Here is a 25625-nt window from a genome sequence, read left to right on the forward strand (position 1 = left end):
GATTATGCACTTGGTCGTGTGGTTTTTTTTCTTCTCTTTTTTCTGTCCTCATCTGTCCTTTTTCCAAATGAGTATGTTTTATTTTTTTAATTCAAGTGCTGAAATTTCATTTGAACCTGCCTTGCAGCCTGTTAAATTGATTATGAATATTGATATTGTGACCAAATATGCGACTTTTACAAGAGATTTTGCAAGTATCTTTGAGCCCTTTTTTGGGGGGGAGTTTCATTAATTTCTGGTCCCTTTTGTGTTTAAATTTACTTTTCCAAGCTAAATAAAATGGTTTGTTTGGCTCTCAGAATGAAAGCACACTTTGTGGTTTAATCTCTTGTCCCTCACTCAATTAAAAACTATTCATACTGCTCTGTTTACAAAGATAGTGCTGTATCTGATTATTGAATCAGTGGCTACTTCTTCTTGAACTGCCTACACGAGATTAAACACAGACACAGCTTTCTCTGGAGTGAATGCCCACAATAATGATGCTGATATGCTGATTTATTTTTGGGGAAATGACCTTGTCCATCATCTTAGACGCTTTTCCTAATGCAACAAAGCTGAAAGTGGTATGGCTTATGATTTTTGAGTCAGACCGTTGAACAGATGGTTATGGTGTGAATGACCAAAGACATTACAAGCCAATGCGAGGCAGACATGGCAGCTGCTATTCAAATGCCCCAGTTTTAGAAGCTATAAAAGTGTCTCTTCCTGTTGCAAGAGCAAAAACTGTTCTGACACTGGAAAGCTCTCAATCACATCATATTGTTTGACCAAGCTGCCGAATAGGACAAGGGAAAGAAAAAAGAAAAAAAGAAGCAATATAAGTGTCTCGTGTCCAGGGTGGAACCCTGAATGTCGCTATATACATGCAGGTACCTTCTAAATTTGCCCTTTGCACCTTCATGATTACCTCTCCGGTATACATGAAAGTGGTCCTCGGAGCCCTTAAAAATGCAAATATTTGAAAACTACGCCCAAAGTGGAACTTTTTGAAAATGCTCCAACTGTTGAAATTGAGAGAAAAAGCAACTTTTCTGAAATACTGCGATACACATGCGCACCACAGCCGTACTACATAGTTCTTCTGCACATGTTGGAGTAGATTGACAATAACAAGAATGGTGGCCTCCAGAGTCTCATGACTTCCAGTCCAGATTCTCCTGGGACTTGGTAGTTTTGTAGTTGTGAGTCACCCATAATGACAATCCAACTTGGCCAGCTGTCCATAGAAACGTCTGTGTACTCGCCATTGTTAACGTTTATAGCGTATCGTTCTCTGTGCGAGTGCGTGTGGTTTCATCACAATAACAAACGGCACCCACTGGTGGCCCGACATGAAACTACGTCGTTTGCAGTGTTTCTGCAGTTTCCATGTAAACGGATATCGCTTTCAAAACTTTGCTGTGTAAACATGAAATTTAAAAAAGTACAAACTTGTTTTATGTGTTTATTGACGCATGCATATTGTTTTAAGAAGATAGAAAGTGACTCCGGTGACATGATATCTAAAGTCCCTACATGCAGTATACAGTTGCGTGACACTTCAGCCACCAACTCTGTTAAATACTCAACCAGTTCAAAACACTGGATTTGTTGATTCACAAGGAGACTGGCTAAGTACAAGAAAGTCCAAAGCATTTTCCCCCAAAATGTTCATACGCTGAGATCAGATTTGATTATTTTTACACAAAGTTGCACAGCGTTACTTGAAACCAGACTGCTATTGATGAAACTGTTTACATTTTGTAAATGGCCACTCAGAGAGACACACAGATTGAATGATTGATCATCACAAAAATGTGACTGTCGAAGCCGTTTCAGCGAACTGAGCACCTATAAATACACAGTAACTTATGATAAGTTAAGGTTTTGAAGGGCACATATTTGCTGCTGGCAGTCAGATGATAAGGACTCATGTGGGAGTTTATTTACAACTCTACAATAATAGAAACTATTAGAGGACAGTGGTAGTCTAGAGGTTAAAGAAGTAAACATGGCTCCTTAGTTTGCAGGTTCAAAACCCACAGAGGTCACCACTGTGTGTCCTTGCACAAGGACCTTGACGTCCATCACCTCCACAGTACATATAGTGATATGTACTGTGAATAGGATCGGTTAAATACTCAGAAGTAATTTCCCCAAGGGGAATAATAGTGTTTTCTTTCTTTAATTCATGAATACTTTTCACCTCTGATGACGGTTTGCGAAAAGACCTGGTGCAAAGTGATTACTGCAGAGGCAGGTGTTCGTGGTAAGGTCCTCGCAAAGTCGATCCACTTCATCAAACAAATTTTGATAAAATTCTAATAAATAGCTGCAGATTTTGGTATTCTAAAGGAGATCTGTTTATGGAGGAAGACAAACATTATGATGTGGAAAGGGTGTTCCCTCAATATCACCAGGAGATGAAGAGATGTTTCAAACCTGCTCGAGAAAAAAATGTTTCTCCACTCTAATTTTACAACGATCAAGATTTTCACATGGCCCGAGCAATCAATGTCTATTACCTATAGCAAGAGAATGAATCTCTGCGTTTAGAATAGCCTCAGTTGGAGGACAACACCAAAGTTAATTATAAACTCATGTCTCCTATCATGTATGTTCACAGCTGGAATATGTATAAAGTGCAAATGGAACCTGCCCATAAATATTTGCAACAAATTGTGATCTAGTCTTTCCTTATAACTCTCTCTATCAGGGGCGTCGGTCATTTTAGTTCAGCAGTCACATGAACACCATTTAGTTTTTCATTGGGACGACAGGTTAAATAATAGCAGAATAACCTATGACTTGAAACGGTTCCTTAATTTGAGTACAAACAAATAAGAATACACCTGAAACTGAACGTGAACCCAAATCTGACTTTCCCCAGTGTTTACATTCAGACAGTTTTTATTCAGACTGAGATTTTCGAGCAATCATGTATCTAACTTTAACTGATCTTTGGGCTTTCAGCTTGGTGTGCCCGATGGGTTAATTCAGAACCAGATGTCATTTTTGTTGATAAATCGCAGTTTATTGTGGGTTTTTTTTTTGTTTGTTTTATTTATATTTTAGAAGCTCACTCCATGGACCTGATTGAACACCGGTCTTGGCCCGCGAGCTCGGTGTTTGACACTTCTGCTGTAGATATTCTGCACAAAAACGCCAAGGATGCTACATTTGATTCCAGTCCTTTCTGGGATATTTCAGTCTGCTGAGGAGTGTTGCATTCGTAGTCTAAATATTATGTCAAAATCCTCTGAAAATACAATTGTTGTTTATTTGTCTTGTCCACTGGAAGTCATGCAGTCACAAATTTGTTTTTGTAGTCCGACGTCGACAGCAATGCTGTGATATTCTGATCCAGTTAAACTGCATAAGGATCTGCTCCTGCTGCTTACTTTGACATTAAGAGGTTATTTCAATTTTTTTTTGCTGTAGCCCTGGCTTTGACCCTGACTACATTCAGTTGACTGTGACCAATCTTCCTGAAGGACCCGACTCACCGGCCTCTCTCCGACTGCTTTTGTATTCAAATGAGAGAATAATATGGAGCATATGTTCTGCAGCCGTAATGCTCACTGTCCATATTAAAGGAAATCTGCAGATGAAAGCATCTCTCCTATTTCCACCTCTCCCCTTGTCTTTCCTTTCTCTCTCTCACTGTGTGTGTGTGTGTGTGCTTGAGAGAAATATGGGAACTCTCTCTTTGATGCAAATGATGAGGTTTTTTCCTCTTGGAGCAGAATGTAAGCACTATAACATGGACATGTGACTCACAAGGCTCCAGACGGGATTCTTGGGGTTCCTCTTCTGCAGCGGTGAAAAAAAGAACAACAGCCAAATGTCTTATTTTTGTTATTTCTGTAATTTCTAAAAAGCCTGGGGTTAAACTGTTTCTGGCTCCACAGTTTAAACCGCTTTTGTTTATTTTCTGACCATGAAACTAACCACAGAATAACACTGGGAGCGGACTTGTTGGAGCTTGGCTGTTTGGTCTAGCTCGATTTTCTCCGCTCGCTTCACAAATTCTCATGCATGCAGGCCTTTGATGGAGTCAATATGACCAGCCAGAGAGTACCGGCCATGTGATAATCTGTTTCTGATGGACAGAGAGATTAAGACTCATGTCAAACTCTCACTACATTTTGTACCAGCAACAAATACAGAATCATGAAGGTGTGGTTAAATCAACATTGGACCGCAATTTAAAACCTTTCTTTGTCCCCCAAACTTGCATATTAAACGGATTCTGGTAGTCCCGTCATGTGTAACCACTTGTTGATGTCCATGCAATAACAAAAGTAATTAAAGTCTTTAGTGCTCCTCAAACCGTTTTTGAATCTGAAAATATAGTTTCCTCTGTTCAGTAATCTTAATTCACAGTGTCGCTATATCAACACAATGGTACAACTGGATAATAATGTAACAAAATTGATTGAGTACTGAATACTTCCGCAACACGGAAATATGTATTTATTTAGTTATTCTAGAATTTCTCATTGTCCTGGCTTATATTGGAGCATTTTACCCTTTCTGGCTTTTGTTGTTGTTGAAATAACATCACTCAGCTCTGATATAATCCCCTTTTCAAATTACTCATCAATTTGTTATCATTCATTGATGAGCCATCAGCAGAGCGAGAGAGAGGCATGATTGCTGCCTGCAGAGTGATTTAGCACCATGGAACGGTGAAGCACTGGTTTCAGGGGGTTTCTCCGAGATCTTTAAAAGTGGACATGGTTTCAATTACACATCGCAACCAGATATTCCCTGGGCGAGAGCAGAAAACTGATTTGTGCCAGGAAAGATTCACTGTCCCGTCTACTGTCATGTCGGTCTTGGAAAGCCATGTGGAGGCCATAGGTCATTTCTGATCATTTGACAGTTTAAGGCAGTCGTTTACAGATTATTGACCTTGAGGGGACGGAGGAGCTGTGTGGAAGAGAATTGAATATCTAACCTGTTGACGTTAATGCGGCAGCGATGTGAAGATACAGGCCGGCGTAGGAAAATACAGCTGGATCAACTCTCCCACTGCTGTTGTATTAAAAAAATGAGCCGAGAAATCAGTGCATGGATCTGAAATTTGATAAGTTCTGACCTGTGGCATTTTCTTAACCGTGGCTGTCGCATTTCACTGCTGCTCTCCTATATCATAATTCACAACAGTCAAAACGATGCTGATGGCACAGCCAGATAAGGCCTCGGCCGAATATATCTAATATGTCCCAGGATGTCCAACTCCACGTTCTAGCCCCTCGCTGTCTCTTTCACTCTCTTACACCTCTCATGCACACACGCAAACAAGCACACGCATGTGCACACAAGTCATCCGTCTCCATTTGAAGCCACGCCACACAAAGAAGCACTTGTCATGTGCAGCCCTCATTTGTCAGTTGCGCAACTGCAGAGAATCCCGACACTTAATAACCTGGTTGGCACACTGCTGACCCTGGAGATGACTGTCGAGTTAAGTAATGGTGACATCTCGAATGCTTTCGTATATACAAGTCACACTCTCGGTGAAAGATCTGTTTTTCTTAGTCAATGCTGAAATTTTGTGTTTACCGATGTGCTCCTTTTATTCTCCCATATTTCTCTCCCTCCCAGCCAAGACTGAGTTGGAGACGCAAGAAAAGCAGCTGGCCGACACTCAGAAGATGTAAGAGCCTTTTTTTTTTTTTTTCCTTCTTCTTCTTTTTTTCATCTTCAAAGATTTTCCTATCTTGAAGAAAAAAAAAAGAAATGAAAAAATGACTGGAGCCGCTTCTGTTCCATTTTGTGGGTTTCAATGTGGTCTTCTCTCATGTGTAAAAAGCAGCAATAGTTTTAAAGTAAAGGATAATGCAATCCAATCCAGTTTAAAGTGATACATTCTCAGTGCAGTGAAGAAATATAATCTCAATGCTTTGTCAATATTTATGACTCCTGGTTCCTTCAGTTACATGGAAGGTGCGGGCTGTCATGCCAGGCCTTCAGTAGACGGGAGGCCCCCTATGCGGTGTCTATGTTGTTTATCTAAGTGGAGCGAGAGTAGACAGCCATGGCTCCAGGCTTCTGTTACTGCTGGCTAGGAATGCGTTCCTATAGCACACTCCAAACAAAGAGACCCCGACCTGTCGGCTGTATTGATCCACTGCAAATGACCGACACATTAAACACTTTAGCGCGTGTCACCCACCGTCATGCGCAGGCCTTTCTCTGTTTGCCTTTGTCGTTTTTTTTTTTTGTTATGCACTGTTTCTTTACACTTTTCATCATCCGAGCTTACACAGGTCTGTACACACACTATCTTCGAGGCTTATATGCAGCCAGGATGGCGGTGACATAGCAAAAAGTTTCTGAGCCTCGTTGTTTAGTGCAGAAAGTTAAGCTGTTCATGAGGAAAATAGAATGACTGTGCTGCTTTTGTGGTGGTAATTACATTTTATGCTCTCTGAAATGCACAGTCATCATTGGCTTTGGTTTCTTTCTTTCTTTTTTTTTTTTTTTAACTCTACTATAAAATCTCTGAAAATACATATTATTCCAAGATTAACTTTCATATTTGGCGTATTTGTGCAGCTCTGCCAGGTTTCACAACAACCGGTGTAAGTTTCTGTAATCTTATGTTGTAATACTTTGGTCCTGAAGTAATGTTTTTGTTCTCTGTCCTCAGTTTCTTGGAGCTGAGTGGGTCCTTCTCAGTTAAACCCAAGGCAGGAGAGAAAGAAGTCTCTCCCAGCACATTATTCTCTCTCTGGCACGAGTTTTCCACAGATTTTAAAGACCAGTGGAAGAAGCACAACAAGCTAATGCTACAAGAAAGGTGAGTACGGCATGGCGAGATAAGCGTCCTGAATGAACGTGTGACATTTTTCTTGATATAGACACCTTCCTCTGGATGATACTGCCGTCTGGAAATCCAAACCTGCTAGGATTTCTGCTTTCCTGCTATTCGGAGCCACTCTCTGACCCTGAAAATGTCATTACAGATGCAAAAATGTTTCTGCATTCAGAATCCCCCCCACCCCCGATCCTAAGTTTCCCAACCATTAATAACTTGCAGTACATCTTGTGTTCACTGAAGATCCTATCGGATTCATTCAAATTCATGAAGGGGAAAAGAAAGCGAGTGACCCCGGGCTCTGTCCTCACCCCGGATAATGCAAAAAACACATGCCGCATCCAGTTAGCTTCCAGTGGTCTTGATGGATATAAAGATATTGCTGCATATGTCAACAAAAAGCAAATTGGTCCATTATTCCCAATGAAGATTGATTGGTGATAAGATATTTGTAAGAGAGGTAAGATGTCATAGGCGCTGTTTGTTAATAGAAGAAAAAAAAGAATTTGAAAGCATTAACTCTTTGCCCTTTTTCCATATGCAAACAGCCCACTTCTTTCTCTCTGCTGGTTTTCCTTCAGTCACTTTAATAGATACGAATCCTCACCGATGCCGTTTGGGCATGCAGACATGCAATGCTGGTGTAAATTTAATGAGGATAGTCAAGGTGTGAGTCCGTCCCTCTCCTGGTCCATCACACTCACATTGACACCTACAGGCATTTTTTATTTTTTTTTAGAATCACCAATTAACCTGAGATGCATATGGAAACCCGAGTCTTGGGAGAGAAGGATGCACGTACAGGCAGAACATGTAAACTCCACACAGCAAGGCCCAGCTGAGATGCTGTTGGTGGAGATGGTTGTGTGCACTAAATCCCAGTGTGCTGATCGTTCACCTTCAAAAAGAACAAAGGAGTCTTGACACTGTTGGCCTTCAGGGTGCAGTTGTAACATTTTCGACTTGAGGACTGGACCTCGGACAAACCAGAATCATTATGTTCAAATGCCACACGGCCAGAGCCAGGATGGTCAAAGCCTGTATTTTTCCAAGTCTTTCTTTTGCGTCACTGGTGAAACGCTAAATTGTATTAACTTTAATGAAGCCTGTGCCCAGAAACCATTCAATTCAATCAAAAAGTAATTTGCAGTTCACAACAGTTTGCATATTTGTCAAGTCCACATAATAAATTGTAGTAGTTTTGTGTAAATGCTGGCAATTATTTGCTTATTATTTCCGACTGTTGATGGTCTTTTTTTTTAATCTTTTTTTTTTTTTTCCAGAGTGAAAATGGCTGAGGAGTGCTTCAAACAGGCCAAGGAGAAGGCTTCTTATAATGTGAAACCCAAACACGCAACAGGAATAGTATGTCCTTTTACTTTTTGTCATTTACCGTATGGCCCCATCTGTTTTTTATTTGGTCATTTTGTTCTCGCGGTACTTGCCCTCCTCTTTCCTCAGAAGATGCAAATTGTCTTGCCGCCTCGCAGACTCTATTGCTTACAAATGCTTGTCAGGGTGTTAAGAAACAACGCTCCCGGCTCTTACAGTAACATGTTAGGATGAGTGCCAGCGCTGCCAGCTGTAAATAACTCAAGACCTGTTTTTTTTTTGTTTTGTTTTTTTCCTCTCATTCCATAGAAAGCCAAGCTTGGTCAGAAGATCTGAGGCAGAGAATGGAAAATGATCATCACCGAGCCTATTGCACAAGCTCTGTTTGTACAATCTGACGTGACTCATGAGTCATTTTTAACATTCATTTGCTTCCACTATTTGTTTTCACTCCATTTAGAGCTGTTGTTTATTTTCAGTTGTTTCAGAGTGGATATTATGTTGTTTGAAAGTGGAATGAAGCATTTCATTCGCAGCCACCCTTTCATGGCACTCGGCAAAACTAAACTAAATCAATTGTCGCCACCAAAAATACATTGTTCAGCTAATTCAATTAAAGGCTAAAAGCCATTTGCAAGAAAATCCCTGAAAACTCCTGCTGGTTTTTGAAATTTGTAGAGCTTTGTGAAAGCTTTCTGTGGATTTTGTAAGTGATTTGTAGTCTGTTTGCTTTTTTTTTTTTTTTTTTTTTAAATTGCTAGTTTTATAGGAGAGCAAAAACATTTCCTCTTCACATCTCTGTTGAAGATGAAAAAGCACACTCTTAATTTATATTGAATTACCTGCAGAAGAATACGTGCCTTACTGTTTTGTGAATGGGTTGACTGAGAGCTTTCTTTTTGAGATATATCTGTATTTTAATGTTCAGAGTAAAGGAGTCTCTTAAACGTGCATATATATACTTTTGGTAATTGTGTGTGCATGAGAGATGAGTGATGATTCCATAAATGTTTTCTATGCAACACTAAAGTGTTTTAATGTGTCCTCTTGCACAGTGTCATATATATATCTGAGTGGTTTGACTTGATACACTCCTACTGTTGTTTTATCCCTCTGGATGGTCAACATGCACACAGTTTTGCCTTTCCTGCTGGTTCAAACTCCCAAACATAAAACGAGCCATCGGGCCGTGTGATGTGATTTTTCATGTGCAATACCGACAATCTGTTTTGATTAAATATCTCCAAGCATGCAAAATATATTTATTGAGTAAAATAAATTACCGTCGTTTTTAATCCAGCTGTTGTTGATTGTTTTTTTTTTTTCTTTTTGAAGCTCATTGATACATCTGTGGTATTAAGGAGCACAGAACTACATGCACTCTAAACACCATTTCTTTTTTTTATATATGAAATAGATTTAATATAATTTCAACATACACATTCGTACACACATTAAAATATATATATACTGTATATAATGCATTGCACCTCCATTACATATGCTGCAGTATGTTTTCCTTCTGGTTAGTACACTTGTGGCAAACAGACAGTATACAGCCGGGCGTGTGTCCATGCACGTGAGTGCCAGAAGATATACAGGATATAATGCTTGTAGAACATCAAACTGGGAAAGTTCATCATGAATGAAAAGGCTTTCAAGTGGTTGAGCCATTCAAACAGTCAAGTTTGCTCAATATGTCGCCTTATCGGCGTGATTGTCCCAAATGTTCATGTAATTTAAGTGCTTGAAGGCGTTTTTCTAACCAGGAAGAAAAAAAAAAAAGGAAAGAAATCTCATTGTTGAATACTGGCAGCTTCATTATCAGTGTCTCTTGCATTGTCATTTCAAGTCTGTCTCTTTTAACTGAGCACGGCTGATAGTCTGTAATTATATCTTTGCTGAGTTCTTGAGCTCCATGTCGCTTCATCGCGGGACGTGTCGTCATTTGTACGACACGATGCAGTTTGCTCCGCCTGAAAGTCACCGCTTGGCTAAAGTTTGTGAAAGCCTGCACGCACCTGTCCATTCAAGTTCTACTGATCGGTAAGTGGTCCTTCACAGCTTTCCGTGGCCGCTCACATCCACAGACATGCAGCGACACTGTTTGACCCTCTGCACCTTCCGGTGTCTAAAAGGAGGCTGCAGGTCCGGGCAGTCCAGCTGCACTGTGAGCTGCGTGATGCGATGAGGCCTGCAGAAGGAGCAGGACTGAAATGGCTCCTGGATTTTGTTGTGGCTTTTCCTTCCAGAGCCTGAAGCCTGGCCTCGACTCTGTCCCTGGCCCGAGCTTGGCCCCATGTGGCGTGGGATGTAGAAGGAGTTGCACTGGCCGTAGCAAAAGCGGTTGACCACGGTGCGGCTGCGGCAGCCCTCCTCACTGATTGTCTGACGGAGAGGCTGGGTCTTGCACCAATCTCTGCGGAGGTAGCGGCGCTCCGTCACGACCAAGGCCTCCCGGCTGGAAGAGAGCACCTCTGGTTTCTGCTGCAGTAACCGGTGGTGACGCTCTGCGGACAGGTTCCCTTTGGTCTTGTACGGAGACGGGATGGATCCCTGGGGCCGCGGCTTTTTGCTCTCCGCCGAGATGCAGAGCACCCCAGCAAGTATGACAGGGATAGTTATTCTCCACAGCATTCTGAAAACGGAGAAATACATGACTATGAAATACAACTTAAAAAATAAAACAATATTACCTACACTGGCACTTGACACCAAAACAGGCAATAAGGGATGATTGGTGACGGATTTACAGACGTTAACCTGGTTCTTATTGTTTCCAATCATACTTGCAATTGTTTGAATATGTATTTGTGTCAAAGCCCCTTTTGCAGCTCAGCCTTCCAGGCATCATTGAGGTAATGAATCCATCACCAGGGCCCCCATTTGTCAGCATCTCTGTGTCATTATTTCGATTTGCTTTCCTCTCGGCTACGCAGCTCTCCCAAAAATAAACAAAGCTCTGCCATCAAAGGATACACTTAAACACCCATAACGAGAAGGGGAAGTTGATTTTATTGGTCCCGTTGCTGGGTAAAATAATTAGGGCTTTGCTTACTTTAGTCATGAACTATGCCGCAGATATGTAAACAAGCATTAGAGAGGCCCATCTGCATGTTATTAGGGGAAGAGTTGGGGAACTGCACCGCTCCCTTTGGGAGTCCACCCTTCTACGCTTTGGTGATATACTGTGGAGACAACTGAACTGAGGGTGACCCGTCGTGTCCATAATCACCACGGTGTCGACCGTATCATGCTTGTACCAGAGGCCGAGTGCGATCTGGAGAAGTGATTCCTCTGCTCTTCGGGATGGAGCCTCCGCGTGCACGCTGCCGGTATTTACGCCAGCACATATTTGACCATCGCTCAAGCATCTTTTCAGCAGATGTTGCCTCTTGACAAGCATTGCATGACATCAAGTCAGAAATTCTGACAGGGAACCAAACTGCCTCAAGGCCATTGGCTGCTCGCAGACTCGTCTTTGCGGCGCAAATTTGTATGTTCCTTTTTCTTCCCTTTCCTGGACCTGCAACTCACTCTGACATGGGACAAATTACTTTATCATAATCCACTTTGCTTTTTAGCCTCTTTCTTACTGCCCTTGACCCCGAGGTCATGGCGGCTCTGTCCGAACCGAATGAGCACTCCAGTCTGTATATCAGCGTCCCGGCAGCAGTTTCCATAAGCTAGACAGCAGCTGTTTGTCAAGCAGAAACGCGGTAGTAATTTTACCCGCATATTTTTTTTTCCTTTGAACATCTTGCTTTCCTTTTAAGTGGACATTAAGAAAACATGTAACAGTGTCATAAAGACTTTTTTTCAACAGACATTTACAGTTTCAGCTCTTTGAATATATTTATTAGGATGCACACTGTTCTTCTCCTCTCGGCATGCACTGTTACATTCACATAAGCCAACACACACACACACACACACACACACACACACACCCACCCATCAATGAGTTAGAACAACTAAGCGAAAAGCTCCCACTGGGTCCTCCCACCACCTACTGCATCAGAAAGTCACGACCCCACTCCATCTTCCACTGATCCACCTTCCATGTAGAACAACATCTCGTTTGTCTTTGACTGAGGCATTTCATTCCTGCTGACTATGAATTTAAGTGCAGAGGAACAGACCCTGCTTCTGTATGTTGGCTCTTGTTCTCTGTCTCCCCGTTCTCTTGCTATCAGTCTCCTGAAGAGGCACCCTGCGACTCCTGTGAGCTGCAGTCTGAATAGCCCTGGGGAGTCGGGAGGGATGACCTGACCAACTGTGTACATAGGGAATGACTGATGGGCCATACAGTCAGCGGCCGCGCTTCCTCTCCACCCCCCGAACTCAGCACAAGTATGATAGTACCGGCCCTGCCAAACTATTCTCATCAATCTCTGCAACAAGACAAATTGCAGTTTTGGGGTGGGGATTCGGGTGCTTTGAGGGGAACACTGAGGTAGATGGGTGGCTCAGTGTTTGGGTTAGACATACAGTAAGAAGGACAGAACTGTTAAGGAAACGGTGGAGTTTGCCACAGATGCCAAAGGTATGTAACCGTCACGTGACCTATCGGGCATTGTGTCATGGTTGTATTTAAATGTTTCTTTGTGTGTGTGTGTCACTCCGTCTCTCTTCGATGCCCAGCACGAATCACCACACGGTCCCGGAGACGGAAGGAGACTGTGGTTTTGTCTTAATGCCGAGACAGAACTGAAATGGGCCTTTCTGTCTGCTGCTACACACTAATATTGTCCACAAACACAGCTTTATGTTTTACCAGAACCACAAATACTTTGGATATGCTTCACTGAACTGTGGCAGACCTTGGGTCCAAAATTCAAACCTCTAATGAAATTGCAAATACCAGAGAGACTGCTGAGCTAGACACAAGCCTCTTTTTTTTTTTTCAAAAAAACAACTATTATCATCAGTGGGAACTTGTTATGTTGTGTGTTGTGTTTTAGAATGGCATGATAATACCATAGTAATGTGTTTTGTCTGGATAACAATGGGGGGTTTTTTCTCCCCAAATTTTTAGGTGAAATGAAAAAACAAACTTAGTTTTGCAAATCACCAAACTCGCTGTGAAATATTTCAATATTTCCAAACTTCTCAGGGGAAATAATTGAATAAAGAAATGTGAATCCTTTCCAGGCTTTCAAATTTGTACACACACAGATGTACTCCAGCTAAACCATGTGAAACATCTTCCCAGCATGTCTTCAAAGGCAGGTTAAAACAAACAAAACCTGATGCCTCAATTATTGGTGCGTCAGAAAGTCTCATACAGAGACTGGTAAGTGCAGTTAATTACAGTAGAACTGCATTTAATTCACCGTGCAGCTCAAACCTCAATCACACGAGGGCAGCCACACACACATACACGTATGTGACCACACTTGTGCGTGTAATCACACACACACACACACGGTCTCAGACGCACATACACAGGATATACAGAGGAAAAGAGAGGTAAATGAAATGTTTTCACTCGGAGCCAATTACACAAAGAGGAACCATGTCATTATCTGCATTTGCGGATTGTATTTTCCCAAACTACGCTTCACTGTTGGCTCATTAACAGTTGGGGGTTGGGGGGGCGGGGGGCTCCTCTTAGGGACTTTGCTGTGTAAATTTGTCTAATGCCAACATTGCCAGGAGGCTGCTTTAGGCAGTTTGGGCAGCCATTTGTCACCACAATCCATCTTGATAATGACTAGCAGCCCAGATATAATGCTTTCCAAGTTAAGTACTGGCAAGAATGTCAGGCAACTCCTTCGCCTCAGTAACATAAAGTGCTTTACTGGAGGATGAAGAGCAATTAGAGATGCTATGATAGTACAGGGTTTCCATTGCAGATCAAGATGATCTATTTAGCTGCAGCTATTAACACCAACTTTCATTTACACTTAAAGGGAAACTATTTCTTTTTTTTTTTGGAGCTTTGAGGTTATTGAAAAGGCCTTGTTTTCACACAGTTTGACAGTGTCATGCTTGTTGTCTGTATCAGCTTGTTCCAGATCATTACAGCCTCTAAGACGCCATTATTATTAATGCTTCACCAATCCATCAAATGGAAATGATTTAGATGTCTCTTGCAGTATTTCAGTTTGACCTTGGTGTTTTGAAGCTTTGAGAAATGTGTGGCGGCTCGGAATGACTTCACAAGTAGTGCACTCGCCGGTCACCGCGTGTTTAAGTGTTCAAGTACCTGTTGTGTGACACATTTCATTGGTTTAAAAACATTTCATGTCTACAGAAAACAGTTTAGAGAGTTACTTTCCCACTTTAATCCGCTTTCCTTCGGTAGCCCCACGGTGCTTTATGATTAGTGTAGCGTCAACCCTGCGCGTTAACAGACCCGCTGAGGTTTCAATCAAACACCAGTTTTGACTGTCTGTGGCGCCTTAAGAGTGCGAGGTGTTTTCCTGCAGCTCAAGGAACTACAGTGTGTCTATGTGCTAAATCCTCTTTGACATCAGAGCAGATTGTACAAGGTGGTGCAGTCACCGGGGCTGTAAGCAGGATCAGAAGGCAAACTCCCCACCATTCACTGCACGCACTCCGTGGCACACGCACACACACACACACACACACACACACACACACACACACACACACACACACATACACATCCGTGAGCATACACTTGTACAAATGTATAATTTTCTATAATAATAGAATACAGATTGCTTACAAACATGATTTTCTCTTTTATTTCATGGAAAAAGAAAAAAAACAAAAACCTAACCTGACTCCTAATCTCACGAAGGTGCATGTACAATATGCTGTCATCGCTCACTAATTCTCTCACTCACAACACTAATTACCTGAAACCTCCAGCCACTAATTATAGTCATTTAGTCAACGCTTTTATCCAGAACACCTTTCAGTGCCTTGAAGGGGTATATTTCTACAATGGGTGGCCTCAGTGGGAATCAAACCATCACTGTTGGCAGAAATACTCCATCACTGAACAAGCACTGCTGTTCCAATCAAACGGTTGTGTGCTTAGTCATTCAGAGACTCACTGACTCACTGGGTCTCACACTCACGTGGGATATGTTGAACCAGCATTATTTTAGACACTCATATTTGGCAGATGTGTACATTTTTGAAATATTTTATTGTCACATTTTGAATTATTGTGTTACGTTTAACAAGGACTGGTGATTATCCTTATCTGGCTTTTTGCATTAAATGAACGAGGAGATGGTATTAGAATGAGTGCATGCTATTCTGATATGTAGCCCACCTATCAACAATGAATAACGTGGGTCCCTAACATTTGTTTTCTAAGATGGGTAACTTTCCAGTTAGATACAAACCTTTTCACGCACTACAGTTTTAGGTCTTACCTTAAGACAAAGAAATGACCAGATGTCACACTAGCATCACTACCATAAACAAACATCCAATGAATTTCACTTTTGAGACCTGGTTATAGTAATAATATCGAACATTTACAATTGTTTATAGGAACTCTTTAAGCGGCTTTAAAAACGTAACTTTTAAGTGTAAATATCATGAAGTAAGAGCAAAGAGTCATGAACAAGTATAAAGTTGGTGTACCTGTCACCACAGTGTGCAGATGGACATTAATGTTGTCGAGGATGCAGTCAAGGCAGATCATCCGCCTTCAGTGGTCCTTGTGTCCGCTTCCAAGTTCTGGTTTCCATGGCAACATAATCTGTAGTATCCTCAGGCTTGTCTTTGCTCCTGTTTTTTTTTCTCCCCACCCCCTCCAACTAAAGACACAAACTGTTGGATGCACTCAGTTTTCCATCCTCTTTGGTCGACTCGTCTCTCTTCTAACTTTCCTCACTGAGTCTAATTTCCCAGCCTCAGTCTTTCTGTTCTTTCAAAGTTTCAGAGAGAAGCTCCAGAGTTCAGTCACAGTAAGCCCGTATCTTAGTGCTGGTGGAGACTGTCTGCAGTCTGTCTTTGAGAGTGTTTGAGTCACGGTAAAGCCTGCCTTACTTTGAATCCCCACCACCCCCTTTCCCTCCTCAAGACTGGGAGGGTTTTTCCTATTGGCCCTGGCCACTGTGTGAATCAAGCCTCACTTCTTTCACTGAAGTCTCCTTCCCCCCACTGATATCTGTGTCTATTTCTGACTGCCTGATTATGTTTTATTAAATACATTGTAGCAATAATGACACACCAAACCTACCAAAGTGACTGATCCCCTGTGTTGGAAACAACTTGTAATGTGTTATGGTAACACCGCTACTGTTGGCATTAACACTTTAATAACTGATTATTATCATCTAATTGTAGTTAAGTAATTAAAAGTTCTTTGAGTTTTTTTCATTTTTCATATTCACTCATGTTGTTCTGAGGTTTTTATTCATTACTTTTATCTTACATGAGAACAGCCAGAAAGCCCACTCACTGTAAAATTAATGGTGACCTTTTCATTAAACTCCTAATTAATAGAATCGTTAATCCTGAGCTTGAACGACGGCAATCTGATAGACGTCTGACTGTTATCAACATTAACTATCGTTACATACATCTGATGAATATGCAGCAGTTTCTAAATGCTACTTCACCCTGATAAGACTGTCTTGATGTCAGCTTATCATTAGTTGTTTATCTCGGCCGCTTTTTATCAGCTTCTTCGGGATTTCAGTCAGCATCTTCCTACAACCCAATCACCTCGCTGTAGCTCAGCCTAATGAGTGAATCAGTCTTTGAGCCGCATCTCAGCTCATGTATCACAGCAATACAACAGTAATACAGACGTGAATATAAATAGGTCAGGCCAAAGAGTCCCACGGTAACAACTAATGTGAGAGTTACTATCCCATGTTATTTATGTTTGAGAAACTAAAGCAATGTAACTACATTGGAAATAAGTAATCAACTAATAATCTATACAGCCACCCACAGCCGTGTTTGTGGCCGTTTACGGTTATGAAAGGTGGATGACATTGACTTTCTGATGATAAAGTGCCAGCATGTGAAGAAACTATAATCACCAACATCTCCCCTCTCTCATTGGCAATAAGACCACATCAACCCATAAAAAACCCATAAGCACCCCTCCATACATTGTGGCATGCATCTACCCAGACACCCTTGAAAAGCTCACTTTGGAAATAAAAAAAAAAAAAGAAGAAGAAGAAATGCCACAATGCACATTCCTTGATGCAACTGAGACAATGATGTTTGTCTATTTTGTGGCTCTCACGGAGCTGACCACTGGGCACAGAGACTGAAAACACTGTGCTGTCAGTGTTGCCATCAAAGAGCTGAAGCATCAACAGACTCTGGAAAACCTCAGAAGAGTAAAGCCTGAACAATAACCCTTTCAGAAAAACCAGATGATGACACTTTTGCATGACAAAACTTCATTTGTCTAAGTTGCATTTCTGCTGATCAGTCCTTTAAAAGAGGCCTCTGACGGAGGGAACAGGAAGAAAATAATGTACCGCCCTCTAGTGGAGGAACGGTAAAGTGCATGTAAAGGTATCTGAAATGAACATAATAATAATAATAATAATAATAATAATAATAATAATAATAATAATGAATCTCAGCCAAGCCGTAACAACAGATAGAGGGCCAACTTTAATAATACAAGTAAGTAAAAGTGTCTTTAAATATGGTATAAAAATAAATGCGGGAGAGAATAACAAAGAATTATGTTCTACGTGAGACAGGAGACAGCATTTTTGTAATTTTGAATGTGACTTTACAAGTGCAATGAAAACCATATGTGCTAATTATTGTAGTGCAATAAAATAATGCAAAGCAAAAAAATAAATGCACAATAAATAATAATAATCATAATATATATGTTTATATATATTGTATATTCATTCTGCACAACACTTCCCATAGCGTGATAAAGTATCTGTGACCTCAGATTATGTAAAGCAATGACAGATAGATTTCTCAGTTGAAGCTGTCATTTCGTGTTTTTTTCTTCGTGTTTATTTTCTTCTTTTCTTTTCTCTCTGACATCATTTGTTTCAGCTGGAAGCGAAAGGGGGGGGGGGGGGGGCTCCGATCCAGCAGCCACGACGGAAAGAACTGGAACACTGAAATTGACTTTTCTCAGTGGCCTCTTTTTCAATTTTTTTGTTTTCTTTTTGTTTTTGTTTTTTTGTTTTTTTATCATCTCGGTAGTCTGTCGGTGTCCTCACGAGTCCAGCAGTGCGTCCTTTCTGAGAATACTAGAAATATATCAGGTACTGAAAGAGGAGAGAGAAGGAACGTCCTCTCCATGGACATGCAACATCCTGTGGACAACAGACGAGTAGACGGCTCGGATCACCATCCGGCTGAGCCGAGAGCTGATGACAGACAATGATGATGAGGAGATGAGTTGGGTCCCCCCCTCTCCATGTCCGAGAGAGAGAGATGGCATTGATTTTAGCATGATGGCACACGACTGGTCGATCTCTTGGATGCCAGTGGCTTTTCCTGTGCTAGGAGAAAAGAAAAGCAAAGAGAAAAGAAAACAAATATATAGTTATTTCAGGTTTGAGTTACACTTAATTTCATTCTGTGCCTAAAAGACATTAGATTTACAAGATATCTGCTATATATCTAAAAGGTTGGGACAATGTGCTACATAATATCCACAAATCTTTAAAAAAAAAATTTTTTTTATCACTGATCACAAGCACTTTGCATGATTTTATAGTGGACATTACCTGGGGGCCAGAGCCTTCAGAACAAATTCTTAGTTTTCTGTGGAGTCAAAAACACATTTACATTTAGTGGTCATGCATGAATCTTATTGTCCAGAGTACAAAATGAAAGCTAGATTGAAAACAGCTGAACTTAGTTTATCCTCCCTCCAAGAAATCCAATCTTAAAAATATACTCTACCATCATTTTAAAGCCAAAAACACAATACATGCAGCAGTTTCTTGGTTTTCTAAAAAAAAAAAAAAAAACCTACATGTGAAGCCACCAAATCCTTTTTGCCAGAACAACATCCTGGGAACGTGTAGGAGGTGTGAGACAGTGCAGGATTTAAGCACATGAATTCATCTATGTAATTGTGAATTATTCATCATGTTATGACAGCTTCTGTTTTCTGGCTGTTCATAATGGTTTCTGCAAGCCCGACAGGAGTCCCCGATTAATTCTTTCATCAGCTTACACTTAAAATAGGCTCACACTGTCACTGGAGACACCAGGGCCTTTTTATTTAAAAAAAAAATTTTTTTATGGATGATGGTTTGGTTAAACTTGCATATCACTATATTAATACAGTCTTTAACAGCCTGTCACGGAAAAACTAGTTTTCAGGCTTCTGCTCCAAAATGACATATCCAACATGAATTTTCGTTTCACATCGTTTGTTTAGATTTGGTGCGGCGTTGGAAGTTTGTAAAAAAAGATTGACTTGTATATATACTTGTAGTTGAGGTTGACAGTAAACATTACGATTGTTGGGGTCAAAACCAATTTTATTTTGAATCAACAGGAAACTTGTCCAACTGATTACAAGATACTGCAATAGTTTATATATGTTTGTTCTTGATCTGTGGTATTTGTTTGCAGAAACTATAGAAAAGGAACAATTTGATTGGACGCTGGTTTACTCGTCACTGCCTGCAGTCGTTAAGGCCCGATAAAGGACACCTGAGGGTAGAGCGGCTCAGAGGAGGAAACCGCAAAAGGGCAGATCATCAAATTGTTCATTTAATTTATTATCAGAAGTTCTGCTGCACCGAGTTTGCCTTTTCTCTGGATCGTCTCAAATATTCCCTCTAACGTAAGTTTTGGAAGGAGGCGACAACAACTACAATTCTAAATGATTAATGTAAGTATTATGCTGTTTTGGAAAAGATAAAAACCACAACATAATTCAATGCAAATACGGTTTATCTGGCTGTCCGACTGCAACTGGAGTCAAACTCTTTCTCTATTAAGATGCAGTTCATTATATTACAATTTCTGGATATGATGACATTTCAGTTAATCAAATAAGAATATTGGTTTGTTGTCATTTGTAAACAATAGTTGGAATTTAATGCTGAAAAAGAAAACAATGCTGCTGTCACGGCTGGTTTCCATCAGCTTTACTGTCAGCTGTGCAGATCTGCTTAAATAAAGAGTAATTGAAGAAAGATCTAACATATGCCCACTTTATAATCCGAATGAGGATTTTTCTGATATGTGGATTAATGTCAGAGCTTTAAGTGATATTGTTATCTGGTCATCATGCAATTATTTAGATAAGAATTCACGAGCAATTTGACAAAGGTGTATAGCCACAAGGGGAAGCATTTTGTTTCTGGACGTAAAGATTAACCCCTTATGTAGAGCAGCAAACAAAATGTCCCGACAGGTAGGCTTAACAACAATTACATTTCCATGTGCGATCACTGGGATTGTGCTTTAAGTGTGATTTAACAGACTTTGAGGAGGCATGTCTAAAAGTATCGCAAGAGAGCAAATTTAAACAGTGACTCAGTGTGTATAAGCCGAGGCAGCAGCACTGTCATATATATATATATATATATATATATATATATATATATATATATATATATATATATATATATATATATATATATATATATATATATATATATATATATATATATATATATATATATATATATATATATATATATATATAACTCACTGCACCAACTAAAACACTGATGCTTTCAGTCTGGCTATATGTGTTTGTTTGTTTTTTTTACCTTCTTCTTTGCCTGTAATAATTCCTGGTAGGCATTGGAACGGATGAAACGACTGTAAGAATCACTCTTCATCAGCTTGTAGATGTGTTCCTGTTGCAGAAGAAATATGGGGAAATAAAGTACAAAGGCGCCTCACACGCGGGAGAGAGAGAAATTAGGAAATGCATTTTTAACTAATTCCCCAGACAGGGCTGTGAACTGCCTGAGGAAGTCGTTGCTGCCGTATTAGTGAGACTATATATAGTTCGGATCACTACCAGCACTCCAATCTGATCTGCCCGATGTTGTTCATCTGCAGTGCAGAAATCAGATGTGACTTCATGCATCTGTAACGTATGCGCCCTACCTGTGCATCCTCAAAGGCGTAGCGGCCGGGGTCTTTGACATTCTGGGTGGTTTTGTCATAGCTCTTGGAGTCCACGTTGATGGCACTGGGTGCACCCGGGGCCAGAAACTCCTGCCAGATCTCCTGAACTCGAGTTGGAACTTCTCTGATGGGACGCTTCTTTAACTCCTGGACTGCTAGCCAGAACCTGAAACCCCCCCCCCCAAAAAAAACATTATCAGCGTGACTGCTTTCCTTTTCAGTGAGTCAAAATGTCACAATCTGTGAGAACTGTAACCTCATTTATTTATTTATTTGAAACACCTTACAATTAAATCAACTATAGAAACACGAAGGCGCTTTTGATTGACTATTCTATGTGATGTGAGCCTGAAATGGCAGAAATTTCACTTAAACTGACCACATCATCAGCTTTTGGGTAGGAACAATACAGGTATGTACCATCAGAGGGAGCAGAAGAGCAATCCTACAGAATCGTTACACTATTCATATTGGGTGTGTGTGCACATTTTGGTGCTCAGCAGTTTACTTCAACCGTAACTATTTTCAACAACCTGACCTTCTTGTGCTGTCCAGCCCTCTGTTGAAATTGTGCATGCTTTATCCTAAAAAGCTACCCTCACCAGCTATCACTGCTTTGACTAATGGCAATATTAACCACTGCATCATCAGTATTTCCTTCTTTATTTCATTCAATATGAGTCACACACAGAGGACGCAGTAGACACAGTATTAGTGAGCTTTCAGCTTACACATAATCATGGAATCCCTCAGGGATTGATAAGTTGTTAGTTAACCATGTGTGTCATCATCCAGAGAATCACAGAAAGATGCTATACTTGTTTCCAAGCCAAACAGATCGGCCTGTACAGTGAGGCTGCTGTGAGGTATACACTGTATATACGTTGATGAGGGAGGTGAAAATGTGAATTCAAACCTCCCGGCCGTGTGTCTTTCTAATAATCACATTAAAACAAGGACTATCTGCTCACAGCATTGCTATGTAACATGATAAACAGGTTCTGTGGTTGATATTTGTAGGCCAATTTTCATTTTCTTTCTTTTTCCAGTTGGCTTTACTTATCTGTAGAGACTGGTTTCTTCATAAATCAAAATTTCAAACACCATGTCGGTGTATGAAATATGATTAACGGCTTTAGATTCATTCATGATGTCTGTGAAATTAGTTTCAGCTTGCACCAGGTACAACATTAAAATACTGCAGACCCCAAGCAGACTGAGGAGTTATAATAAGTTCTAATAATTTCTAATTAATATGCCAAACATAATATTGAGACACTAGCGAAGGAACTACTCTGCATAGGGGGAGCTCTTACATCTAACACTTACAATATATTCTGCTAATAATACCTGTGTAGTGGCAGTGCAGGGGATTTGCTTGAAAGTTAACTTTTTGCACTGTTGTGCATTGAGACATTGCAAAGGGAGGCGATTGCCTGAGGCTCTGAGCTGGAACCCCCCCCCCAGAGGGGACTGACATTGGTCCATATAAATTACAGTATGATGGAATCACTTTACTGAGACGATGTCTGCAGCAGAGACACTGTGCGCTCCCGGTGTGCACAAACCCCTCATTTGTAACCTATTGCATTACAACTGCAGTAATGGATGTGTCTTTTAAAGAGTTGCACCAGTATTTTAATATAATTTTCAACGATAATTTTCAGAATTGGCAATAATCTGAAGGAAGTTTGTAAAGATCGACAACAGGCTTTATAGCTTTACTCGTTACGACATAAGAATAGTGTTGAGTTGTTCTCATGCCCTGATGTTCAAATCTCCTTCAGTTAGAAAGTTGCTCGAGGGGAAACAACCCCTGCATTGCTTTAAACAGAATGTTTTCTCCTGATACTTGTTGATAGCGCTTCCATCGTATTGTACTGAAGTATTAGAAGCTAGCTATAGACGTGCCAACTCTTTCCCCTCCTTGAGGTAAATATCTTACGCTATATGTTTGACATACATTTGAATTCAGGTCAGATGGCAACCAACAATATAACATTTCTGGATAGAGGGCATGGACTGTATAAAATCTGATTTGTGTGGCATGATTTGCAATGGGGCCTGACGTTGGACATGCCTGATGTGCCGTATAATCTGTGACAAAACTCCCATCACAAAGCCGTGTGCTCCGTTTGGCATCACCGTAATGGTGTTGGCTTTTCTCTGTAAAAGTGCCTCAAAATGACTGTATTGTATTTGGCGCTATATTATGAATAAAGTTGAATTGAATAGGTGTTTTTTTACCAGCATAATGACTCTTGTTCGTTTGACATCAGTTTTTATACCAGCATTAACACAATCTGACCTAGACGAGAATATCAGTAGATAGAAAATGGATTTTGTACCTGAGATTCTCTGAACTGAACTCAGACTCCAGAAACTTGAGGAACTGCTCTCTTCCAATAGGATCTTTGAGCACTTCGTCTATGCCAAAGGCCCACCTCTTTACCCTCTGCTGTCCTGGCTCCTTACTGGAGGATAGAAGCACAAAGACGCAACATATTCTCACAGATCAGTGATGACCGCGGCAAAATCAGCTAAAATCTAACACCGTCACGAATGACCGACCACCAACCTGGCTTCAAGCTCCCAGAGCGTAGTGTCATCCGAGATCCAGGGGTTGGACGGGTCTGGAGGCGTGAGGAAGGGGTCATATTCAACATACTGCTCCGTGTAGCCCAACAAACTGTTTTTGAGGTGAAAGCAGATGGACAGCAAACTGTAGGCATCAATCTGTGGGTGTATTACAACACGCTGTATCTTTATGTGAATTTCTGACACCGCAAAGAGAAGCAGACACATTCTATTGAAAAGTGAATAATTCAAAATGAGAGGTAGAGCCTGACAAAAGGGGTCGACTCAGCGTTTGGACACGAGGAAAGAAATCTCATAGCTGAATGCGCAGCTCATTGTCAGCGAAGCGAACGACCAAATTGACACTTTGTGAGGCATCCGGTATTTTGCATCATCCACACAACTGAAGGTATTGTCGGGGGCCCAAACACTCCTCAAGGTCATGGGAGTTCTTAATATCGTGCGGCACTGGGCCATTTAAAGGCTCAATAAACAGATCGATGGCTAAACTGAATAAACACACAAAGAACATCACTCACCTCTCTGCCACTTTGGACATTTTCAGTCGATGCCTGTCTAATTGCAATTGCCAAAAGGTGATCTGCAAACACAGCAGGTAACGTTCACAATTCAGCGGTCTGCATGAATGTACTTAAAGAAAAAAAATCGTTTTTAACATACTGAGTAATGTTTGTATTGCTTCACTATTGAGTACACTTTAAACTGTGTCGTCAGCTATGTTGATATATGTAGGAATCTACACTATGGACAAATGAACAAAACCTTTGCCTACTCCAATCAGCCAGAAGAATATGACTATTGACGGGCGAGGTGTGATCCACCGATCTTACCTGTTCTTGCAGTTCTTCTTCTGTTGGCTGCTTGGCCTCTGGGGCGGGAGTGTGGGTCGGGCTGTGGGTACGGATATCATTCTGCAGCCCATACACAGACTAAGACGGCAACAAAATATAGAATAAAAGCAAAAGCATCAGGAAAAAGATGTGCTGAATCTGCAGAAACTACCGTTGGGATTTACCCTACCTTTCTAGTTTTGTGGGGATTTTTCATTCTGGAGGACTTCTTTATGTCAACTTCTGTTGTGTTCACACATCCAGGCTGGAGAAGGAATGAGGAGGAAATGGAAGAAGAAGAAAAAAGAGACTCTCAGTTAATCGAAGTCTATTCATCTTTTGCAATACCAGAACATTCAAACAGGAATAAACACTGCCATTATAAAGAAGAAATCCAATACTTGCTTGATGCAATGTTAGAAAACAAAACCCCAGGTTTAAATCAGAAGAAATTATATATTTTTCCAATCTTCCCACTTCTGCAAAGGGTATCGCCTGTTTTATAATGCTGGGAAAAAAATGGCTATTTGTGGCACCACTAAATGAAGCAGCCAGGTCAAATTGTATTATATTGAATATTTATTCCTTCAAACGACTCAAAGTTTATTTAAATTTTGAAGTGTGAATAACATTGATTGCATTGATTTGTGTGAATGTGACTAACAGTGTAAAGTGCTTTGGGACTGCCCGAGCAGTTGAAAAGCACTATATAAGTGAAAATCCATTAACCATTAACATATTTTACAAAAACAGTCAATACCTCTGGCAGCCCTCACAACAATGCTTAATGCTCATCCGAAGTGCAGGGTTGGCTTCCCCTAGGGGGCGCCAAAGAGCTTTAATGTGGGCAAACCAGTAGGAAAAATGGGGTTCAGGGGAATGCCTTTTCATAGCATGACTGAAAACAAAACAGTGGAAGGCTGCAACTGTGTTTTTGTTGAAATGTCGAGTGTGACTTTGATTTATGGTAATTGCAAACCAAAAGTTTAATCCAATGTGCTTCTGTGTGA

The 25625-nt window shown here is 40.7% G+C and overlaps 3 protein-coding genes across 4 annotated transcripts in view; 1 reads left to right on the top strand and 2 right to left on the bottom strand.

The window, feature by feature from the left end:
- The window catches only part of fmn2a (formin 2a), a gene marked incomplete at its 5' end in the record, with an annotated part of 39870 nt that extends 30429 nt beyond the window's left edge, over positions 1-9441 (top strand). The window contains 4 exons of the mRNA XM_080481426.1: positions 5596-5647; positions 6644-6793; positions 8095-8176; positions 8453-9441. Of these exons, the coding sequence (XP_080337552.1) occupies positions 5596-5647; positions 6644-6793; positions 8095-8176; positions 8453-8479 (311 nt within the window). The 3' untranslated portion in view covers positions 8480-9441. The remainder of the gene's footprint in view (positions 1-5595; positions 5648-6643; positions 6794-8094; positions 8177-8452) is intronic.
- LOC308120678 (gremlin-2-like) lies at positions 8531-16087 on the bottom strand. Its single transcript, XM_080481437.1, has 2 exons — positions 15716-16087; positions 8531-10781 (listed from the first exon to the last, which is right to left on the bottom strand). Exon 2 carries the CDS (start codon positions 10778-10780, stop codon positions 10202-10204), a length of 579 nt encoding a protein of 192 aa, XP_080337563.1. The 5' UTR covers position 10781; positions 15716-16087; the 3' UTR covers positions 8531-10201.
- A 2180-nt stretch (positions 16088-18267) lies between these two features.
- Positions 18268-25625, bottom strand: part of LOC308120675 (regulator of G-protein signaling 7) — a 53429-nt gene continuing 46071 nt past the window's right edge. The window contains exons 10-18 of one of the 2 annotated variants that reach the window (XM_080481433.1): positions 24806-24880; positions 24616-24714; positions 24304-24365; positions 23766-23876; positions 23536-23661; positions 21167-21353; positions 20821-20910; positions 18811-18847; positions 18268-18577 (exon numbers count right to left, since the gene is read on the bottom strand). In XM_080481433.1, coding sequence (XP_080337559.1) covers positions 18827-18847; positions 20821-20910; positions 21167-21353; positions 23536-23661; positions 23766-23876; positions 24304-24365; positions 24616-24714; positions 24806-24880 — 771 coding nt within the window. In that variant the 3' untranslated portion in view covers positions 18268-18577; positions 18811-18826. Of the gene's footprint in view, positions 18583-18810; positions 18848-20820; positions 20911-21166; positions 21354-23535; positions 23662-23765; positions 23877-24303; positions 24366-24615; positions 24715-24805; positions 24881-25625 lie in introns of both variants that reach the window. The other variant, XM_080481434.1, reaches the window with a different exon arrangement.

This window comes from Lipophrys pholis, assembly GCF_963383615.2.
Source record: "Lipophrys pholis genome assembly, chromosome: 15".
In the NCBI taxonomy this organism is placed as follows: Eukaryota; Metazoa; Chordata; class Actinopteri; order Blenniiformes; family Blenniidae; genus Lipophrys; species Lipophrys pholis.